Raw genomic sequence first — 18,459 nt, 5'->3', positions numbered from 1 at the left:
CCTATAATCCCATTACTCCTCTATATGTCTCTGAAGCCCCATAGACCTACATGGTCTGACCACCTTTTACCACCCTAGTTTTGTTTCTGTAGATTTTCCTCAATCTATAAATCCATACTTCCATCCATGCAGCCTCTTATTTATATTTATTGTATTTGCATGTAATACCAAGCCTTTGGCACAATTGATCTAGTTAGTTCTTTCCAATATATCTCTACATCTTGCCATATCCTCTGTCCCTCCATCTCCCCCATAACCCATGGCCCTATATAATTCAGTTTGACCCTGCAGAGCCTTTAGTTTCAGCCAAGAGCCCCCATGACTACCTGTGTGTATTCTGTGCTTCTCTCTTTTGCCCACATTTCTGCTTCCGGGAAATCTAATTCTGCAATCAGAATGTGTTGGGCGAATTGAGTGTATCAAAATATATTATGCAAATTAAGTGTATTTGCGTAATGTGTCTAGTTTTGCATAATTCATCTTACTTTCTGTGATTCAGCTGTGGAAATAAGTAGGATTTATTTGTGGCAAAGATGATGTTGATGGAGGTGAATTGAAGTGAGGGAAGGGCAAGGAGATGTTTCAACACATAATAACCAGGACTAGAAACTTGGATATATATTTTTAAAGGATGCGATCCTTAGGATGTCAAAACCCACACTAGAAATAACTGTTTAAATAGTCATCATCTCCAGGATCCATAATCCTGACCCATATTTTGGAAGTTTGGAAATAGGTTCTGAGTTTAAACAACAATGCATGGCTCATGCATTGCCTAGGAACACTCAGGTATTCCGAAGAGATATTGCTGGTCAGAGATATCCCTGGCCTTTGGTTTCAATGTGTTTTGTTACTAGTTGTCCTCATTTTGGGATTGTTTTCCTACAGCCTGTAGTTCTGACAGGTGCACAATTGTGGTAGGGTTGCTGTGTTTGTAAATTCTCAAATGGTGGACTATCTCTCCATTAAACCCATTTAGTGAGGAAGAGCATTTAAGTTTTATATAGTAGGATATCAGGGGACTTGCTAAAATCACAGTACTCTCATGGGCTTCTTGTCGTCTTGAAGAGATACATATGTTATTAAGTATGGGATATAGGTCCCTGCTGCCTAATATAGTCCTTTATATACCAAATGGCAATTTCAGCTTTCAGAGTGGGTGTAGCAAGAAAAAACAACAATGTGATGCCCTATATTTCTAAATATCAATGTGCCACAATTATGTATGATTCCCTCTCTGCAGCCTTTCTTATTTGGGGTTCCTCTTTGCTGCCTCCAGAAGCACCTTTTCTCAAACACACACACACACACACACACACACACTTCTCTCAGACATATTCCTGAAGGCTGCAGAAGTGATGGAAATTTGTTCTGACACATGGTTCTGTGGTCACACACACACAACGCGCACACACACCAAACAGCACATAATACATTTTCTGCTTATTATGGGCAGAGAACATGAAGGATCCGTAAAAATATAACCAACAGGTGGGAGGCAAAGCAACGGTTGTAAGGCTCAGGTAACAACTGTTTTTCAAGTATGCAGAAAGGTTGGATTGCTATGAATAGACAAGGAGAGCAAGCCATATTCCTCTGCAGCTGAATGGAGAAAAACGGGGATGGAAAGAAAGTGTTTTGTGTTAAATATATCATGCTGATGAGATCTTTCTCATCGTTAAGCTGCCCCCTTTATCACTCTGCGCTCAGATCCCAATACAGATCCCCTCTCCAAGACTATTGCTCCTTCAGCAGCTTCACCACCCTCAAGCTGAAGCCACACCATCCATTTAAAGGATTTTTATAGCGCTTTTAACAGTTATGGCTTCCCGCCCCACCCAAAAGAGAGAGGGTGCTGGGAACTGCAGCCTGCATCCTTAAAAAACCTACAGCTTCTAGGCTTCTCTGGGACTGTAAAAGCTATATGAGTGCTTTAAATGGATGCTGTGGATGTGACCTCAGTCATCTAAATGTCTCCTGTTCCCACAAATGACTCCTGTCTTTCTCCCACGCTGCAGTCAGTAGGGGACATGGCTCGATGGCAGAGGACATGCTCTGCGAGGAATGGATCTCAGGCTCAGTCCCTGGCATCCCCAGGTAGGCCTGGCAAAGACCACCTGAAACCCTGCCAGTCCAATAGACCAGTTTCCCAAACTTGGGTCTGCAGCTGTTTTTGAACTACAGTTCCCATCATCCCTGATCACTGCTCTTGTTAGCTAGGGATGATGGGAGTTGTAGTCCAAAAAACAGCTACAAACCCAAGTTTGGGAAACCCTGCTATAGGCAGTGCTGTATTTAGGCCTTGCAGAATCCCTGTCTGCTGCTGCTTCTCTCACTTCCTTCAAATTCCATCTCAACCCTTCCCCTCGACCTTTTCTGTAACCCCTTAGTCCAGGGATGCAGAAGCTGTGGCCCTCCAGATGTTGTTGAACTACAACTACCACAGAATAGTACCAAAAGGCACACAGCTATAGCAACGATATATTAATAATGATAAGTTTATATTGAGGTAGACAAAATACCAACACAATTGCAGCATATACATTTCAGCACAGCTTACAAAGAACCATATGGCTCAACAACAATTATTATTGTGTTGAAGAAGGCTCTGTAATGCAGCTGCCTGTAACTTTGCACCCTAGCAATGGTGTTATCCTCTTGGAATCAAGCAACTTCTTTGGAGATATAAACATTCTGGCTGTGAAAACTGCGGCTGGGGCCTTGAAATGCTTTTTGCGGGTTTGTCATCTGAGGAAGGCCTTCGAAACAGGACCTTATCCAGAAGCCTGTCTGTTGTCAACTGCTTAGAGCATTCTTCGATGCAATAATAATTATCATTGCGCCATATGTTTCTTTGCAAGCCTTGCTGAAATGTACATATTTTTCCTACCTCATTGTAAGCTTCTTATTGCAGTTACAGTTGTATGCCTTTCCACACTTCTCTGTGGTGGTTTCATCTAGGACTGTGTCCTTGTATGTGATGTTGAACTACAACTCCCATCAGCCCTAGTCATTGTCCTTGCTGGCCAGGGCTAATGGGAGCTGGAGTCCAGCGACATCAGGAGGACAACAGCTTCCACACCCCTGCCTTAGTCCCTGACCCCTACTGAAACTGAAGCCTTAGTACAAGCACGTGAAGTTCTTAGCCTCCATCTCTCCCCCTCTCTTTTGCCTCCCTGAGGTCATTTGTTAAGAGCTGTGGATTTTATTGATTTGTAGAAACAACAAGCAAAAGAAGAAGCATAACAGGTGCCTCATGTCAAATTTTAGATGGTAAGCTCCTTGCAGTAGGAACCTGTTTTCTTGTTCTTTGTAAAGGTAAAGGGACCCCTGACCATTAGGTCCAGTCGTGACCGACTCTGGGGTTGCGGCGCTCATCTCGTTTTATTGGCCGAGGGAGCGGGCATGACTAAGCCGCTTCTGGCGAACCAGAGCAGCGCACGGAAACGCCGTTTACCTTCCCGCCAAAGTGGTACCTATTTATCTACTTGCACTTTGACATGCTTTCGAACTGCTAGGTTGGCAGGAGCAGGGACTGAGCTCACCCCCGTCACGGGGATTCGAACCGCCAACCTTCTGATCGTCAAGTCCTAGGCTCTGTGGTTTAACCCACAGCGCTACCTGCGTCCCTCTTGTTCTTTGTAGGCTGCTACAAAACTTTGATAGGTCTATATGAACAGAAACAAACAAATTCAGATAAAAGAGCAAAGGTCCATAAGAAAGACAAAAAAAACCCTCTGATATCCACCGTAGGGTATTAACTTTGTTAGGCCTAACCAAACTGTCACAGAGTTGTTGCAAGCTTTTGAGTTCTCTAGAACTGTTTATTGGGCAAGATGTTGCAGGAAATCAATGGGCGTGGAGGGAACAGGGCAGAAGGACAAAAGAAGAAATCAGGGTCCCCACCAGACTGTCACTATTTTGCAGGAGTGATTAAGCAGCATACTGGCAAAATTAGGATTGCACAACTAAAAGTGGACCAGAGAGCTCTTCTGCAACAAACCCACTTCAAAACAATTCAGACTTTTTGTAGTAAGGAAAGGGATGGGAAGGTGAAATGGGGTGAAATGGTGGGCCAGACTATATTTCTTTTGGGTGGGGGAATGAACGAATTTCTATGCCCCACAAATAACCCAGAGATGCATTTTAAATAAAAGGACACATTCTACTCATGTAAAAACATGCTGATTCCCGGACTGTCTGTGGGCCGGATTGAGAAGGCAATTGGGCCACATCTGGCCCATGGGCCTTACGTTACCTACTCCTGATTTTGCTGCTGTGCCATGCTGAGAAAATCTATGGCTTGGCTTAGTGTGTTCCCCGAACCTGGGTGCTTGCAATTTAGCTCTCTCTAGGCTAACCAAGGTTTGTACTTGTTTTAGCTCACTGTGGCGTAGCAGCAAACTGCTCCCCTGCTTTCGAAAAAGACATCATGGGTAGGGGGAAAGCAGAATGATGTCACAGATCCCAAATGGGAACCTGCAACAAAATGTTGAAGTGCTCTGGTTCACTGGGTCTGTCAGTCAGCCATGATCTCCTCTAAGATTCTATTTCATGCTCTGTACCCGCAAGAGGCAGTCTGTGGCCACTGAGCATGCTAGAACCTTCTTTGGGCTGCTCTTTTTGAGGGAGGGTGAATGGGGGTGCACATTAGGTTGTTTTTCCTATATATTCTTTGTACTTTTTGCAGGTTAGCGTTCACCCAGAGGTTCTGATGCTACCTTGCTATTTCTTACTAGGTAGCGTCCTGTTGGCAATCACCAGATGAGTTCATTATTAGAGGGAACGATGACAGGGTCTGTCACATTTAAGGAGAACTTGTACAAATGACACCAGAAAGTTCATGAAGTTACAGTATTGGCCACACCATCTGGTTATGTGTGCGTTTTATGCAGCTACCTCTTCCTTCAGGCAGCTCAAGGGGGTAAACATGGCTCCCCCTTTTGTCCCACTCAACAATTCTGTGTGAAGCAGGTTAGGCAGATTGCCGATGATTGGCTCAAGCTCACTCAGTAAGTTTTACAGCTGAGCAAGGATGTGAACCTATGTCTCTCCATTCCTAGGTCCAGTACTCAGTATTTGCATCGCAGGGGGTCTGAGTCCATGATGTAACTAAATTTGAGGGGAGCCAAGGGGTGGAGCTTGTGGATTTCATTAAGGGCACCCTTGCTTTTCCCTCCTAAGCCCTGACAACACTTTCACCACTGCCCGACACTACACTGGCCCATGCTGGCTACTCTTTAGATAACACAGCAGCTTCTGCTTGTAACGGGATGTGGAGTGTTGACTTGGTGGGTGGGTGGGTGGGTGGTGGTGGTCCTGTGCTCTCACTGTGGGTGGAAGAGATGGGAGGCATCCGGGTCAACATGGCTGCATCATGGCCGAATTTCCAGAAGTGACTGTGCTGGCACTGGACTCTGATCTCACTGAGGGCTGGGCTACACTCCCGCTAGTCCCACGGCTAGGAAGCACGAGTCCGAGTGGTTTTCCCCCTTGCCCCACTCCCTTCCCAAGGAAGACCTGCTCTGAATCGGAACAAACGCCAATCCTCAGAAAAACCCAATTGCCTTTTGCTCCGACTGAGTGCTAAAGAACAGTTTTCCCCAGGAAGAAGCAGCAGGACAAGAGGAAGTGTGGATAAGCCCTTGACCAGTTAGACTGCTGAAGTACTTACAGCCTGATCTTAGGTGTTTTTATAGGGCTGTGAGCCCTGTTGAATCCACCTTATTCTTCAAAGGGGTGAACTACATGTTACACTCGGCTATGAGGAACATTTATCAGATTTTCTCCTTTAAATCAAAGGCTGCCTCTGAAGCTGTTTTCTGCATGGATATGAGAAAGTAGTAAAGGGAGAGATGTGCCTCTTACCCCTTTCCCTTCCAGCTGCTTTCCCATTCAACCCCCTGGGCTGCTTCCCTGCCCCTCCAGGAAAGGATACAGGTTCCTGTATGTCCCCTCCACAGGGCAAAAATCCCCCCACCATACTGGGGTGGGAAGGAGCTTCAGTTTGGAACAGGTCAGAGAGGCAGTGGAGTGTAACACTTTCTTTCAGTGCTATTTTGCTCAATTAAAACAATCTCTTCCCAAGTGGCAGTTTGTCCCGTGGAGGAAAACTTGCAGGTACCTATATGTTTTGCCCAGCAGGCCAAAAAAATATTAGGACTTGGAAAAACCCCCTGATAATAATCCCTGCTCTTGAATCTCCTGTCATGCCATGCCAGACATGGCCCTGATTCTGCACAATATTTCTCCCTTGTTAACCATTGCCTTTGTTCTGTTATCCTCCATACTATCTAGATTTGTAAGCTCCACAGGGCAGGGAGTTCTGCTACGATTGTGTGACTCTATAAAGTGCCACATACAGTAATGGCACTGTATGGATAAGAGGATCCTTCCCAAAGACTGATAAGGATGTGATGAGGAGAAAAGGCTGTTGGAAGAGGTATGAAATTCTGTTTGAAGTTAGCCGAAAAGGCAGCTGTGTGTCAGCTTGTGGAAAAACCTGGAGCTTCGACACCAGCACCCCCGCAGCCTCGGGAGTTAGTGTCAGGCAGAGACAAAATATGCTAAACCCCTCATCTCTGTTAATGACTCACATAGCAGAGGGCACAGAAGTCTTTATAATAACTACTAACTCCAAAGACATACAAACATTTACATCCCCATTTGGGGGATGTGACAGCTGGGGACTTGCCACATAGACACCCAGATCTTACCCTCGTATTTATTTCATTCTTTATTTATTTATAAAATCTCATGAGTCAACGTTTGTAGCCCATATTGGGTGCTCAAAGTGACATAACACAAACATACAGAGAATCTATTTAAAACGCATTAAACACAGTAAAAGCAGAAAAGTAAAAATAATGAAAACCGTCAACCCTAAACTCTGCTAGAATTTAAGGCAGAGAAGAAACAACAGAGGGACAAATCCAGTTCCCAGCTCATAAGGCAAGAAGCAAAGTTGCAGTCTGTTGAAAGTAAGACTCCGCTGTATTCAGTGAGACTTACTTTGAGTAAATGTGCATTTGCTTGGGCTGTGAAACAGAATGCTGGCAAAGGCTGAAGAAACCAAACAGTTCCCACTAGTGTGTCAAATGCTCATTTGGGAAAGGGGCCAAGCAGCCCAATCTCTCTTGGGAATAAGGTCTTAAATGGAAGTTACCACCATAAACACGGTCCTTCTGAAGCAGGCTAAAATATTTCACCTGTTGATCTTACAGAGCAGGTGCAGTGGCATATAAGGGAGAAGATGCTGGGATAGCTCGGTTGGTAGAGCAGGAGACTCTTAATCTCAGGGTTGTGGGTTTCAGCTCCACATTAGACAAAGGATTCCTGCATTGCAGTGGCTTGGACTTGATGGTCCTTGTGGTCCCTTCCAGCTGTACAATTCCATGATACTTAGAGCAACAGGACCTAGGACCACTGCCTTGAACTGGACAAGGAAGCAAACTAGAAGCCAGTGCAGATGGGTCATGCACCAGAGTAAAAACACTTTTTCCTACTCAAGCTGGCTAACGAGCAGGCTTGCTGTATTCTGCAGAACCTGAAGCTCCTGAGTCATTTTCAAGGGCAGCCCAGTGCCAATGCATTCCCATAGCAGTTAAAATGAGAGGTTACTGTTGCATGCATGAGAGCGTGCTGCATCTCCTAGTCAGAAAGGAGGGATTTCAGCTGGTTTGTTGGCCAAAGCTCATGCAAGGTGCTTTTGACTGTGAACTTCACCTGGATAACTACCAGCAAAACAGGACTGAGGAGTAGGATAGCCCCTTTTTGAACCAACACTTACTCCCCTGCTTTAAAGTGCCGTTTGGTCTGCAGATGTTACCAGGCAATTGATACTAGGTCTTTAGCTCTGTGTCACGAAAAGCTTCGCTTGCTGATTTCCGTAGAACAAGGTCTCACTTCCAGACAGCCTGTTTATTGAATGTTCATCCTGATTTTTTTTGTACACTGTTTGCAAGGAGGTTAGACAACACAAGCTATTCATGGAAAATTCATTCTGATCTTTTATATGGGGAGGCTTCACAATGCAGTTGTTACCCACAAAATGTGTGGGTTTTTGAGGAAGTGGATTTGTTGCAAGAGTACCAAGTCAACTTTGATTATGCTACTTTAATTTGCCAGTATGTGATTGAATCCCACACGAAAACATCAACAGTCTGGAAGTGTCCTAAACCTCAGTTAAAGACAGAGACACAAGACAGGTCTCCCCACCTTGATTAAGTAGAATAACTACCATCTCCTGGTTCCATAAGCACAATAGCAAATGATATGTTCTCCACACCGGTCATTTCGCTAATAAGCATGCTTGCATGGTCCATAAGAAAAACCACAACCATGAACATGCCATGTGAGTTCTGAGATTCTGCTAAAGCATGGGGCCACGTGTGCATTTTGACATGGTGTGCAGAAGTTAGCATCCTGAGAATCTTAGCTTTCAAGTAAAATGAACCAAGTTTCTAGTCCTTAAGGCTGTAAAGATAGGCCTTGAAAGAGTGTTAATGTTAATGCTTTGCAAGTAGAAGGCCCCAAGTGCAGTCCCTAGCATCTCCATGGAGGGCTGGGGAAGATTTCTAAACGAAATTCTAGGAATTTAAATTGGGGGAAACATCATGGCTTTCCTGTATAACCTATGGTTTGGTCCTTAAAACAAGGTCTGCAGTTCAATTTCAGGTTACCACTGAGAGCACAATGGCAAAAACAGAAGGCCCTTTTCCAGAGCCAGGAGGGATTGAGTCCTGCATCAAAATGCAACTCCTTCTAGATTCTAGTGCTACTGAACTGCAGCATGCAGAGCGAAGGGTGGGGTAGGGGAGTATTGCTAGATGTTGCTAGAGCTGTGAATGCTTTGTGCCACTTCCAGTCCATGCCCTTTGCTACCTAGATGCCTTTTCCTTCCACCCTGTCTGTTTAGTAGAGCTGCACCCAAGTGTTGAAAAACATGAGTGTTAATTGCCACAACGTAATAAAATAAGTGGTGTGCAGCGAGGAAGCAAAGCCAGCCAGCCTACTGGTTGGTTTGTAATATTAGAATAAGAATTGCTGACATATCTGTTTAACAGTTCGTGCTTTGTTGGATTTTAAATACTAAATGTGTGTGTGTGTGTGTGTGTGTGTGTGTGTACACCCACCCACACCCATGCACAAATTGTACTGTGAAGCCCCTTTACCCTGGCTATGGGTTGGACAAACCATGTGGTCATTCTTTCTACCCACCTCCCACCTTGCCCCTCCTTGCTTACCTTCAAAGAGGTTGACAATTAAACTTAAATTAAAGAGGTTGACAATTAAACTGTTTCTCCTTAGGTCTGTATGCATTTATGTGGCAGCAAGTTCCTTTTAAATCACCAGGGCTTACAGTTTATGGTTACAGATTCTGCTGACATTCACCTACTATGGTGGGCATCTGCAGATGTTTGCCTGTTCTCCGTTCTATGCAGACAGAACTCTCTCTTGAACTTTATTCCCAAACCCCCTTCAGTTTCCAGATTTATCTGTGGGAAAACCCCCTGACCTCCTCCTGTACCGTTCACAACACTTTGATCTGCAAACATCAGCAAATACAGTAAAAACGTTTCAAGGCCTGGTGGCAAACCTGCTAATGTCTTCAGAGCAAGCTACTGTTAAATGCAGAGCAGAGGAGCAGGGGGCCGGTGTGAACCACACACCACACAGTGCCTGTTTATTTTGGCATCACTTTCCAAGATTATGCACGCCCCAGCAAAATCAGAAGTGTCTATGTAGAGCAAGCATTGAACTGTGTGCAGTTTTAGAATGATTAAAACACGTGTTCTCATGGACACACAGAAAAATATTTATATAAACCCAGTCTTTCCCTGTTCATCAGTGGCTACTAATTCTAATGTCTCTTTTCTAGCTCCTCTGTCAGAGGTAGTATGCTTCTGAACACCAGCTGTTGGAAACTTCAGGAGGGAAGAGTGCTCTAGTGCTTAGTTCCTGCTTGCAGGCTTCCCATAGACATCTGGTTAGCCACTGTGAGAACAGGATGATGGGTTAGATGGGCCATTGGCTTGATCCAGCAAGGACTTCTTATGCCCTTAGTCTCAGTGTTAACCCTTATAGAACTCAGCAAGGAGGAAGATGGGAAGAAATGCTGCTTGTGGGCTTCTCTGAGGCGTCTGGTGGCTTAATCTGAACAAGCTTTTCTTTTGTTCTTTTGCTCAGCACCCCCTAACAGGTGGGGTTATTGAGCTGGTTATAGGGCATAACAGGCACGAGACTAAAGGCTTATCCATACTTCCTCATGTCCCATTGGTTTCCCTCAGGGAAAGCTGCTCTTTGGTGCTCAATCAGAACAAACAGCAATTCAAGTTTTCCTCGGGTCGCCATTTCTTCTGATCTATCACTAAAGAGTGGGTTTTCCCTCGGAAAGGAGCGAGGCAAGGGGAAAACTACTTGGACCCATGCTTTCTAGGCACAGGACAAGCGGAAGTATGGATGAGCCCCCAGGGTCATTCCTGATTGTTTACTTGCAGGCCCGGGCTCCCTACTTGACTTAAAGGAGCAAGGGTGAATCTTGGATGAAGTTTCAAATATGTCTGCCCCTTCAGATAATCAACGAACGACCTTAGATCATATTTCCATACAACAGAGAAACTGCCTCCTATGTGCTGCTGTAAGGAGCTGTCCAATTTTGTAAGTGGGTTTTCTTCAACCCTCACATTAAAATAACAATTATAATAAAGGGTTGGGGCACTGCACTCCCAAATAGTCCTTGGTAAGTCTTCATGAGGTACTTCCTGATCCTGGAGTCCTTTATAGTTGTGATTTTAACATGAGGGACGATACATACACCCTATTTGAAAGGCTGTGGACTCTTGCACCAGTCAGTAGATTACACACACACACACGACAATGTCCCCATTATAGGAATGTATGGTTTGGGGTGGTCCAAATCCTATTTTGGTGTACAACTGTTTAACCCCCTTCCCACTTTCCCGTACTGTTCTGAACCTGTTTTTTTTTTTAAAAAAAACAGTTAAAAAAATAGGGAACTAGGAACTGCAGATAAGGAACTAGGACAGGAGCCATCTTCAGCTTGTCAGCCTTGTTTGTTGTGATCCCCATTAAGGGATCTCTAGGCTTCCCCCTCGCTGCTCCTCCACTGAGAGAAAAGCATCACCTGTCAAATGTCCGCTTGTCATGAGGCAGCTTTGAAAGGCACAGAGGCTCTGACAGGGACCGGGGGAAAGGCTGGCAACCCGAACTGTGGGGCAGAATCTATTCTTTACCCAAAAATTCAAAGCCTACAATTCTGGGTTATATCTCAGCATCCTTCCTGGCCACCTCCTGCTCCGTCTTTGTCCTCACATTTTAAAAGCTGTAAAGATGTAGAGTGGCTTTGATCCATCCCTGGAACACCAAGGGATCTGGAAACTCAAAGACATAGACCTGTAGTGGGGGGAAATAAAGAAAAACACCAGTCAGAAACAGAGAAATCAAACCCTTTCACTGCACCCATTAGTCTTTCCTCCCTCCCCCCCCAAAAGAGGTGGGATCAAATGTTTCAGGGTCTTCACACCACCGCCCCACCCTGCCAGCTTTCCTTTTCCAAACATTTGTCAGGCCCAGAGATATGAGCTGTTTTTCTTTCTACACCCCCTTTTTTCTTAAAATATCTCCACAGAATCTCTGGGTCAATTTCTCTGGTTGTATTCACCCACTCAGGCCTGGGAAGGGAACGCCCCTCAGGCATATATATCTTCAGGATCTCTCCTTGTGGAGTAATTGCTACGAAACATACTTCAGCTCACATTTCTTATCCATAGTTTAGGAGGGGGGGGGTCTCTCTGTGTGTGTGTTTAAAAATAAGTTTGTTTTTCCTCTTCACGGTTTTTTGGTGATAAATGGGAGACACACTCCCCTGTTGTACTCACATGTTAGAATGTGGGAGGGGTGAATTCCTATAAAGTGGGGTGGAGATAGAAAACACAATACTGGAGAGACGGAAAGGGGCATGAATCTTCCCAAGTCTCCTCCACCAAACTTTTCCATCTATTTACATTTCTTAGAGCGACAGTAAAGAAAAAGTTGCTTGGGAAATAGTGCCGTTTTTGTGCCTGGGGGAGGCATGGGTGTGAGGAGGATTCAGCCCCCCCTCGCATACTATGCTTTATGTTGGTCCTACATCTCTACCCCTCCCTATAGGAATCCAGTTTTAAAACACATGTCCGCTGTGATTATGTATCATTTACCCCAAGAGGAAGATCTACCTTAGAAGGAAGAGCCCACCTTTTGGGCCTCCGCATGAGTCACTGTTCTATTATTTATTTAAGATATTTTTAGGTTGCCTTTTAGGGCCAAGCCCCCTCACAAGCTTCCAACTCGTAAGAGCACAATATACATAATAAAATTATATATATAAAATCATCACTAAAAACAGCAGTATAATCCAATAACTGTTTTGCTGAATAAGAGTACCATTCAACCCAGTTGTGGGCATGTAACCCTGCTGCATCTCTTGCTGTATGAATTCATCCTTCCTGCAGCAATGACCATAGAATTGTAGAGTTGGAAGTGATCCCAAGGGTAATCTAGTCCAACCCCCTGAGAATACATGCAGCAGAATGGCTTGCCACCCATAAAAGGTGATTGGAAGAGGTGAGGCAAGAACAGGGACTCATTCAGAGATGCGGTGGGCAGCCTCCTTTTGCAGTAGGTTCACAAGGTGCATCTATCTATCATCTATCTATCTATCTATCTATCTATCTATCTATCTATCTATCTATCATCTGTCTGTCTGTCTATCTATCTATGTCTCTTGTATGAAGGTGCCCTGTCACACATCTTAGGAATTACTATCCTTGCTAGCGATCATGAATTGGCAGGCAGTGGTAATTACCTACCTGTTCCTATTCAGAAGTAAATCCTATTGAGTTCAGTGGCACTTACTCCCAGGTGAAATGCAAATAGGACTTCCTCCTTAATCTGGAATAAAAGGGTGGTCTCCTGAATGCCAGCCACCTTTATACCCTCCCCCTCCAAACCCTCTTTTAAGATTGCTGCCTTCCCTTTATGGCAGAAACTCTCTGCTTTTAACACACACTTTCCTGCCCTGCAGAAATTCAACAGGTAGAGCATTCCCCCACAAGGATATGCAGGGATGGGGAATATTGCACACGATACGCACACACTGCTGTTTGCTCTGCATCCAGTGAGCTCCCACTGCTGGTTTGAGAAATGGTATACACATGACTCCAGCCACAATCCATATCCTGTATCCATACAGTTCTTTCTTGTGAAACACGGCATTTCGAGTTTTGACGCATCTTCCCCACAAGCCGGCTTTGGTTCAAACTGAGAAAAAGAACAGCCTTGCTGTGCTTTAAGCCAGTAATGCGTACACAGCATGTCTTATTTGTTTCTAATGGCACAAAATCTTCTACATCTTCCACACAATACCTTCTTCCTCCAAGTCCCATCCCATATCCCCCCCCCCCCCTTTTACTCTGGATTTACCATTTCTACCTTTTTTTGTTTGCGTATCAGAATTTCTGCAGATATAGTAAAACTGGATGCAATGAGAAAATAATGCAGAATAGCAGTTTGGTGAGGACAGTGTCATGTGGATGCTGGGAAAAACCCTGCATGCATGAGCAGGGCCTACAAAAACTATTGTGCGGAACTGGACAGGCCCCGTTTTTGTTTTTGTGCGGATGGGTGGGCAGGAGGAACAAAATTTATGACCACCATTCCTGGCCCAGAATTCCTTTCTTTCTGATTGCTCAGAACTCAGGACTGCTGAATCCTAATTCTTGCTCCTTAACCCCTTTCCTTCACAAACAGCCAAAGAGTCCTACATTTCTCAGGCTCCTCCCCCATGCCCCCCCATTTCCTATTACAGTGGTACCTCAGGTTAAGTACTTAATTCGTTCTGGAGATCCGTTCTTAACCTGAAACTGTTCTTAACCTGAAGCACCACTTTAGCTAATGGGGCCTCCTGCTGCCGCCGCGCCGCCAGAGCCCGATTTCTGTTCTTATCCTGAAGCAAAGTTCTTAACCTGAAGCACTATTTATGGGTTAGCGGAGTCTGTAACCTGAAGCGTATGTAACCCGAGGTACCACTGTATTTCTCATTTATATTTAGACCCGGAGTAAGCAGACTCCACACCTGCCGAAATCCCCTCTTTTAAAAGGTCGGGGAGCCCTGCCCTCTTATGCTTCTTGCTATCCTGATTAGCACCCCACTTTCAATCCTTGGCATCTCTGGGGAGGGTTAGGAGAGACACCTGCCTGAAACCCTGGTCAGCTGCTGCCAGTCAGTGTGGACAATACTGAGCTAGATGGACCAATGACCTTACTCAGTACAAGGCAGCTTTCTAGTGCCCAATTAAAAACTTACCATGAGTTAAAATATGTGTGCATTTGTGTATGTGGCAGAGAGGAGATGTTTGCAGCTCGCTTTTCTAGCACCTTGTTTCCCGCCCCCCTCCTCATGTTCCCAGTTGCTCTTGTCATCATAACCTCCTGCTTGGCTAGTTTATTCCTTTTGTGCATTTTTAATTAAAGCCAAATGCTGAACCTTAAAATAAAAAAGCGACCTCATCAGTATTCTAATGACTACAAAGAGAAGAACACACACACACACACACACACACACACACACACACACACTGTATTTCCCTACATGCTGAAAGAGGCTTTGCCATCTCCAGTGTCTGTTAGAGCTGGTGGAACATTGAGATACTGGCTGTCAATTCTTGGAGACTATTACCATGGCATGTGCGTATGTGTGGATTTAACTAGCTGACATATTTAACTAAGAATCTTGGCTGTTCCACTCCCCCCCCCCCCTTGCTTCAGTCTAAAGGCTCATACTACAGGAGAATCCTGGGTACTGTAGTTGGTTAAGAGTGCTGGGAATTGTCACTGCGTGAATGTGTAAGCTACAGTGCCCAGGATTCTTTGGGGGAAGCCATGGGACGCAGTGGCGCTGTGGGTTAAACCACAGAGCCTAGGACTTGCCGATCAGAAGGTCAGCGGTTTGAATCCCCGCGACGGAGTGAGCTCCCGTTGCTCGGTCCCTGCTCCTGCCAACCTAGCAGTTCGAAAGCACCTCAAAGTACAAGTAGATAAATAGGTACCGCTCCGGAGGGAAGGTTAACGGCGTTTCCGTGCGCTGCTCTGGTTCTCCAGAAGCGGCTTAGTCATGACCAGGTAGCTGTACCCCGGCTCCCTCGGCCAATAAAGCGAGATGAGCGCCGCAACCCCGGAGTCGGTCATGACTGGACCTAATGGTCAGGGGTCCCTTTACCTTTATGTGCCTTAAATGTGTAGCGTGGCTCTGACTGTGGTCAACCTGTCCCGGTGAGGAGGATAAGGAGCAGCAGCAAATTGTTGGACAAGAGATGTTCAGGGCCCTGTGCCCCCTAAAGTAGCATTCTGCCCACAGGAGAACACAATTGCCCATTGTCAGTGTTGAAATAAGATTTACCTGTTAGTCTAGTGTTGGCTTCTGCACATGGAAATGTGGGGAGAGAGGGTGCCATCTTGTCCTTTGCCTCAGGCAGTAAAAGGAGCTAAGACTGTATCTGATACTAATTTAAAGACTGTTTCTCCCCACATAAACCAACCTGACCCCTGTGCTCATCATCTGAGACCCTTCTCTGTGTTCCCCCTCTGAGGGAGGTGTGGAGAACAAGAGCAGGCCTTCTCAGTGGTGGTTCCCCACCCACTTACAGAACACTCTCCCAGGGAGGCATGCCTGGTGCCGTTGCTACTTATCTTTAGGCACGGGGGGCGGGGGGAGTTTTAACTTTCTCCAGGCTGTTTGCTTTTAATCATCTGCGGCCTCCTTCAGTGGCTGGAATTAGTGTATTTTAAAAATACAAATGAGTTTTAGATTTCATTTTGTTTTCGTTTTATGCTGGTTTTAATGTATGTGTTACTTTTCTGTTGTGTGTAGCTTTGAGTTACTTTTTGATTAGAGAGAGTGAGAGAGTGAAGTGATTGATAAATTTAATAAATAATAATGCATGGAGGCTGCAATCCTGCACACACTTACCTGGGAGTATGCCCCCCGCCCAAACACAGTGGGACTACTGGTAAGTAAAATTCATCAGATTGTGCTTTCAGTCACCCAGTGATAATTATCGTCAGTGTAATAGAATGGAGGATTCTGTCTCCACCCTCTGCTTATGGAGATTGTAACCCATGTTAGGGATTATGAGTATGTAACCAGGAGGATTATTGTTATTGTAGGTTAAATTATCCAGTTAATGGACATAAATTTGTATTAGGGTTGCCATATTTCAAAAAGTATAAAGCAGGACAACCCTTTTTTTTAGGAAGACCCCAAAAATGTTGAGCCCCCGCCCCCGAGTGACTTGTCTAAGATGTATGGCAACCCTAACTTGTATGGGCATGGTAAAAGAGACTTTGCATTTTTGAAATTCACAGTTTCCTGGCATTCTAACCACTCAGCATGACTCCCTTCCTATAAGTCTGTCTTATCCCCCACCTCTCCCTGGCACATGAATGTGCTGCTAAAGTCACATCTAAGGGATTTGCTAGCTGAGTGCTCCTTAAAGCTGGCATCCTACGCTTTGTGTGAGCTAACAACCTGTTTCTTTTCTTCCTTCTTTTTATTTTAACTTTCTATGCAGGGGGATTGGAAAGCAGGGGCTCCAGTGCTTAGGTAAGAATTTTTTTTTTGGCTTTCCTCTCTGGGTTGGTCCTCCTTTCATGAGGAGAGCACCACATGTTGTGAAAGCACAATCAGGCATATGAAGCACCCCAGCAGGGTCACAGCGGGGAAGGAATTGCAGTTTTATAAAAGAGAGGTTGCAGGAGCAGAAGCCACATGCATCCCTCAGCCCAGATAATGTGGTGGATTGCTTGTAGCACGTCAGTGCTCAGGGAAGAAGTGCACTCTGCATGTACCTCAGAGGCACTCTCTCCACTCAGTTTGTATGTGCATAAAGACAAACTCTGGGTCAGGAGTTTGCTCTTGGGGGAAAAGGGCTGCTGTAACTTGAAATCTTTCTTTTTGATGGCGGTTCCATGACTTTTACAACAGATCATAACAAGAACAGTGTTCTTGTGACTTGGAGTTAGGGAGAAGATACACTAGTTGAATTTGTTCCTGTTGGGTAGCTTTTCAATTTACAGAACCTCTGTGGGAAGACAAAGCAGCAGATCTAGTTGGAACAGGAAAGCTGGGAACAAAGGACAGGATTCACCCAGTATACCTGAAGGAGCGTCTCCACCCCCATCGTTCAGCCCGGACACTGAGGTCCAGCACCGAGGGCCTTCTGGCGGTTCCCTCACTGTGAGAAGTGAAGTTACAGAGAACCAGGCAGAGGGAATTCTTGGTAGTGGGACCCGCCCTGTGGAACGCCCTCCCATCAGCTGTCAAAGAAATACCGTAAACTATATGACATTTAGAAGACATCTGAAGGCAGCCCTGTTTAGGGAAGTTTTTAAATAAGAGCCAGGGCACCTGGGTTCTTTGGGAGAAGAGTAACTTCCTGTGGCGTACAGGCTGGCATGTAGGGGACAGAAGAGCTGGGATTCAGGACTCACAGGCTCTTAGTAGGAAGGGAGAGCTGGATTTGTGTGGGTGCTGGGCTGGGTTGCTTCTAATTTCCCTAATTCCCTTTTTAATCAGGCAGTTCACACACACATGGCCCCTGAGCCAGGTTTTATTGTTTCGCTGAACTAGATTTCTTCGTCTATTTTAGGGCTGTGAAATCTCTCTCTCATTCTTCTTGTATTTTATATACACTTCTGTCTCTTCCACTCCCCTTGTACCTGACACTTCAGTCCAAATTTACCTTCACATTTGCACCTGCCTCCAGCTTCCTTGTGCTCTTCCCCCACCCCGGTCAGGGGTGTGTGTGTGTGTGTGTGTGTGTGTATGCCAGTATACATATGCACAGTAGTGTGGAAGATGGCAATTACACCGTCCACCAAGATACTTGTAAAGTTAGCCACAAATCTTCACCTCATACTTAGAAGATCCTACCTCCATTGGTTTCAATATGTTTGGAGGGCCAACAAAATCCACCACAACTCAAAACATGTTCAAAGTATGTTTGGAGTTGTTTGTATCCACTTCACATTTTGTGCATTTATCAGGAGTGTTTTCTTCCACCGTGTGTGTTCATGTCAGAATCCCCCTGCACACCCTCCCAGAAACAAACCCTGCACTTTATGCCATTACTGTATATACATTTCCCCCTGTATAGAAATGGTGGTGTGTTGTTGTTGTTTTTTGCATTTTGTTGTTGTTTAGTCGTTTAGTCATGTCCGACTCTTCGTGACCCCATGGACCAGAGCACACCAGACACTCCTGTCATCCACTGCCTCCTGCAGTTTGGTCAAATTCTCGACCTCTGTCGTCCCCTTCTCCTTGTGCCCTAAGTATTTCCGAACATCAGGGTCTTTTCCAGGGAGTCTTCTCTTCTCATGAGGTGGCCGAAGTATTGGAGCCTC

The 18,459-nt window shown here is 45.2% G+C and overlaps 1 protein-coding gene across 1 annotated transcript in view; it reads left to right on the top strand.

The window, feature by feature from the left end:
* The window catches only part of PRKCG (protein kinase C gamma), a 47,119-nt gene that overhangs the window by 1,373 nt on the left and 27,287 nt on the right, over positions 1 to 18,459 (top strand). The window contains exon 2 of the mRNA XM_079951213.1: positions 16,629 to 16,660. Coding sequence (XP_079807339.1) covers positions 16,629 to 16,660 — 32 coding nt within the window. The remainder of the gene's footprint in view (positions 1 to 16,628; positions 16,661 to 18,459) is intronic.

This window comes from Podarcis cretensis (genome assembly GCF_951804945.1).
Source record: "Podarcis cretensis genome assembly, chromosome: 13".
NCBI classification, from domain to species: domain Eukaryota; kingdom Metazoa; phylum Chordata; class Lepidosauria; order Squamata; family Lacertidae; genus Podarcis; species Podarcis cretensis.
The sequence above is the reverse complement of the archived record's forward strand: the minus strand, read 5'-3'. Positions and strand labels throughout refer to the sequence as shown.